Source organism: Nanorana parkeri, unplaced genomic scaffold (genome assembly GCF_000935625.1).
Source record: "Nanorana parkeri isolate BGI_ZX_2015 unplaced genomic scaffold, ASM93562v1 scaffold431, whole genome shotgun sequence".
NCBI lineage: Eukaryota > Metazoa > Chordata > Amphibia > Anura > Dicroglossidae > Nanorana > Nanorana parkeri.
Window position 1 is genome coordinate 76,179 of NW_017306699.1, and position 5,283 is coordinate 81,461.

General features: G+C 42.5%; 1 protein-coding gene across 1 annotated transcript in view; it reads right to left on the reverse strand.

Annotated features, from left to right (window-relative positions):
* The window catches only part of TMEM255A (transmembrane protein 255A), a 60,158-nt gene extending 55,189 nt beyond the window's left edge, over positions 1 to 4,969 (reverse strand). The window contains exon 1 of the mRNA XM_018560086.1: positions 4,707 to 4,969. Within this exon, the coding sequence (XP_018415588.1) occupies positions 4,707 to 4,761 (55 nt within the window). The 5' untranslated portion in view covers positions 4,762 to 4,969. The remainder of the gene's footprint in view (positions 1 to 4,706) is intronic.
* Positions 4,970 to 5,283: the final 314 nt, after the last annotated feature.

Here is a 5,283-nt window from a genome sequence, read left to right on the forward strand (position 1 = left end):
CATGTTCTGTTTGGGGGGGGGGGGGGGGGTGTCAGACTGCAGCATAAGCTGAGCTTGCATTTAAATATTAATTTAATATAGCCACAATAGATATAAATCTTGTGTACCAAATACCTTTACAAGCCCAGATATTACCAAGGTACCAGGTACCAAGGTCAGAGCCTGTATAAGGAGAAGAGCTGTGCGAGGGACCTAGCTGACCCCACCCACTACAGGCTGCCTGCAGAAATCTATAGGAGGGAGGAGAGATGGGATCAGTCACCCTGCACAAGGAGAGAGAGCAGCAGTGACTGGACTTTATTACAGGAAGCTCCTGCAGAGAGGCAAAGCTTCACAATGGATTACTGCACAGATCTGGGAAAAATACAAAAAGTACATTAAAAATAAGTAAGATTATATATGATAGCCTGTATCATAATCTTTGTGAAAATGACTTTTACATACGTGTTTGTGGTAATTGCTGTTAACATCCCGTTTCATTTGGTAAAATACTGCTTACGGCATTTGCATTGAGAACGTGTGGCAATCCCTTCTTCGGATTGACCAGTATCATATTTCTACACAGATGGTAAAAATAGATAAGACATGTTTAATAAAATTCGAACTAGTGTTATCACCTGGCTGTGTATTACCAGTCAGTAAAATGTGACCTTTTTACAATGTTATTAATATGAAAAGGATCATAATGTTGGTATTTTTTCCAGAAAGGGTGGTGACTTTAGTTGTAACCAATACAAATTACTATTCTGACCAACAAAAGATCAAATGTATTGGTTTGCTATGGTTTCCTCCAAGCCAAACATTATTACTCTTTGCACTAAAAGGAGAACTATGGGTAGAGTGAAATGCCCTCATCTCCATAGTTACAGCCGACGTGTGACATTGCCAGTATCACACTTCGGCTCAATAGATCAAGAACTGAGCGATCACATACTGCTGATCACTCAGCTTATGATCTTCTCCCTGCAGAGAGTGGTGACTACAGTCACCGGTCCCCATATGGATTCCCCCCTCCCCTCTATGTTCCTCCAGAGCTGACTGGAGGGACAGATGGGAGAGGGGACGGGCACAGCTGGTAAGGCAGCGGGGGGGGGGATCCCGACAATATCTTTCCCGGCTGCAGTGCAGCTCTGCGCTGTCAGCATATAGCGAGCAATTGCCTGCTATATGCTTAGTTTTTGGTCACAGGAGGATATTAGTCACAGTTTCCCTTAGTGTTGCTCTACAAGCTGGCCTATCAATAGAAGTGAGGTACTGGACAGAGACAAAGGTTTCCAGTATGTGGCCTACAGGTACTTATTAACTGCTGCTCACTGCATGGAAAACAGTAGTGATTGATTAGATTTCAATGTCCTGCTTTTCCACTGGAGTTCTTTTTTATAATTTTTTTAATTTAGTAAGAAATTCGACTATAAATGTTTAAAATAAATATTTCAACGTTAAGGCTGTGTATCAGTGTATTAATAAAAAATCTCAAAGGATCTGCATCTGCAAAAAGTTTTTTTCAGTACATTTCTGGCTGTCAGTGGTTGCCAGGGTCAAACCTTCAAAATGGTGGTGTGCTCCTGGAAATTAAAGCTGAGCTCCATGCAAACAGCGAATGAAGGATTTGTATTTCTGTCCATCCAGTCCTGAGCTTTGCACAGGTCAGCCCTGTCTATCAGGACAAGAGACCTCATTTTTCTCTGCTGCAGTTAAGTAACACTTATAAGTCTTGTTCCTCCTCTCAAAGTGTGAATGACACTGATGAGCTGTCACGTATGACTGTCACTGCACTCTCTCCTCCTATCAGTATGTTCCTTGTTAGCACCTGAGCAATGCAACACAGCTGATCGGCTCCTTGTGCTGCTTCTCCCTCTCCAAGTCTGGGCTCTACTGTACAGGGGACTACAATATAGTGATACTAAGTCACATTCAGGTGCTTACACTGCTTGCATTTAAGTATTCAGTGATGTATTAATAAAAAGAAGCTGCATTTATTGGTGCCTTCTATATCTGCCTGGAATGCAGAAAAATGTGTGTTGTAACTGCTCTCATTATGAGACCTGAGTTCTAATGTAATCCACTTTTATTGCAGACATTCTGCAATTACCACTAGGTCACCATAGGGTTGGGTTGATTACCTGATTTTTCAGTAAATTCTTACATCTTCAATACTGGTCTGGAATTACATTTGTCTTCTTGTATTAGCTTCAATGATAATTACATTGGAAAGGTCATAAATGCACTTTTTTTTTTCTGAACACAAGGTCAAAACCTGACTCGAAAACAAAGTGGTTTTTTCGCAGCCCCACTGATGGCTCTTGCATTTCCCTTTAAGTAGAAAGAGCTGTTAGTTTATTATGTCTTTTATTTAAATAAAACATTAGATTTCACCTGTTTGTATTATATGAATTTTATGAGTATAGATTAAATAGTAAAAATCAGTTTATGGCAACAGATAGATAAATTATTATTATTTTTTCAGATAATTTAAATTGTATATATTCATTGATAGTATTAGTAGTATTTTATAATGGTTTATAAAAGGGCCAACATATAACAGCACTGTACATTAAATAATCAGGGATCCCAACCTGAAAGAAGCAATTTTAGGGAGGTGTCCCTCTCATTTCAGGGAGGTGCCCTCTCCCCCCCACCATCCACGGAGGGGGGGTTAGGGGGGTCTGGGAGAGAGCACCCCCCTGAAATGATGGCAGATAGCACAGGAAGCAATAGCTTCTTTGCTATCTGTAGGTTTTTATTTCTGATTTTTTTTTTTTTTGTAGTCTGACAGTTGAAGTCGTCAGAATAAAAAAAAAAGGCATAAGAATGCATAGCTAGCTTCCTATTGGCTATTGCACTTTGCAATAGCCAATAGCAAACTAGCTATTGCACCCGCCCTCTGCTGCTTTCAATCACCAGAAGAGGACCTGATAGAAAAATTCAGGTCCCCCTCTGCTGATTGACAGCAGCAGTGGGCGGGTGCATTACCAATAGGAAGCTAGCTATGCATTTGTATACGTTTTTTTTTCTTTTCTGACTGACGACGGGCCGCGGCTCCCGATGTCAGAAAAGAAAAAAAAAACGATCGCAGGGAAAGGGTTATATGCTCGATCGAGCAGATAAACCTTTCCGGGAGGAAGTGTCTCTCTCCCGGGCGGCCGGGAGCCACTATCTAATAGCGGGAGACTCCCAGAGTGTCCGGGAGAGTTGGGATGTCTGAATAATAGAGAGTGTAAGGCCCCTTTCACAAGGCCGGTCCAAATGGGTCCTAACAGGCGGACCCGATCCGATGCCCAAAGTAAGTCTATGGGCAGCTGTGTGTAAACAGACGGGCTTCTGTTTACACCTGGTTACCCCCGACTCCGGCCAGGTCTGGAAAAATAAACGGAACAGTGTTCCGCTTTGACGGAACAGATCGTGCCGGATCGGGGTAATCTGATGTAAATGACACCCCAATTCCCCATAGACAGACATAGGGCCTGGTAATTGCAGTTCTTTCCTCCATCGCAAGATGGAGGAAAAAACTGTACACACGGAAAAAACTGTTCACAGCGGCGACATCTGCTCCGTACTGCTGTGATCAGGAGAGGATCCGTGCACGGATCAGCCTGTGTGAAAGGGGCCTAAGTTACAAACTCCAGAAAATAATATGACCCAGGGGAAGAGGCCCTACAGGCTGACAGTCTAGTATTTACATGTGTTTATAAGAAACTGAAGCGCACTTGGCAGCCTGTACTGGATCATGCAATGTGCCTTGTTACTGACCTGCTTAAGCTGAGACAAAAACATGGACCGAGCTCCTCTGATCTGAGCTACATACTAGCTACATCTGTATTTAACACTGACATTTTTTTCACAGAGGGGACATAAACATTCATTTTAAAGTCATATATAGAATTGAACAGTATGTTGATGTTTTAATAAATTATATATATATGTCTTGATATAATCAGTAATAGTTACACATAAAAGTATTGACAAACAAATAGATGTAGTGATACACGCTTAAAACTATACACAAGGCATCATTCTACTATATTTACTAAACAAACTCTGCAGATGCTCAAACCAGTGACCATGGTAACCTAGAATTGTACACATACACATTTGGATGTCATCTCCAAAGTGCATGACAACTATATGCCCGCATTCACACCTGTGCATTCCAGGAATGTGCATTTTCACATTTGCCGCGCGTTTGCAATGAGTTCAATGGGGTATGAACGTGCAACAAACACAGCAAAAAAGCTCATGTAGCAAATTTTGTGACATGCCTTCCGTGTTTTGTGTTTAATCCTTCAAACGCGGAGGAAAAACGTGCATCTTCCTGGCCGTGCTTGGGGTGCCATTCGAAATCAATGGCAACACAAGCATGTTTCGCACTGTTTCTGTCAACACATGCCAAAGCACGCGTTTGGCGTGCATTCACGGAACGTGCAGGTGTGAATGTGGGTAGTCTAAAATACAAATACACTTTAGCAGATACAATCCTTCTGTTTTCCAATTAAATGGAAAATGCTAGACCAACTTGACAGCCCCATTAGTCACAATGACTACAGCAGGGAAAGGGTGCTGCTGATGTCATTGCACTGCAAATGATACCTTCCACCTCCTTAGTGTGCAAACAAAGCCCACTGGCTGTGCATTTAACCCATGCAGTGTCAGATGTGAAGAAGCTGTGCTTTACCAGCTATAGATGGCATCTGTCAGTTTGCACTCACCCGTTGAATCTGCAGCTGGGATCTCAGTGCGCTGTGACCGCTGCTGAGTCAGCATGCTGCAGGGGTCAGTGTCCTGCTACTTGGCAGCAAAACAACAAAAAGGATCTTGATGTAAAAATACAATGGTGATTCCTGGTGCTCATAGCATCCATAAGGACTAAAAAAGGAAACCTGCTTCAATGCTACAGCTTCTTCTTCATGCATAGTCCCATACTAATGCTGGCCATTATGACAGCAGAACTGTCCTACCAAGACAGGCTGCACATGCGCAATAAAAACCAGTTCACTAACTGGCAGCTCATGCTGGTGTTTTGTTCAAAAAGGCATCCCCAGCGCCCCTTAAATGTGAATGATATGTTGTTCTGACTGTTGGCCACTAGAGGGTGCAGACTGGTACTGCGCACACAATGCATTGGATGTACAGCTGCAGAAGCAGAGCTCTCACTCTCCCAGGATGGAAAATCTAGCATTCTTTATTCACCATCATTGCCTAACAATTTACAGGCAGAGGTCCAATATGGATTTCAATTAAACATTTAACTAGAAGCCTTGGAGTGCAAACCTCACCAGTCCTGTT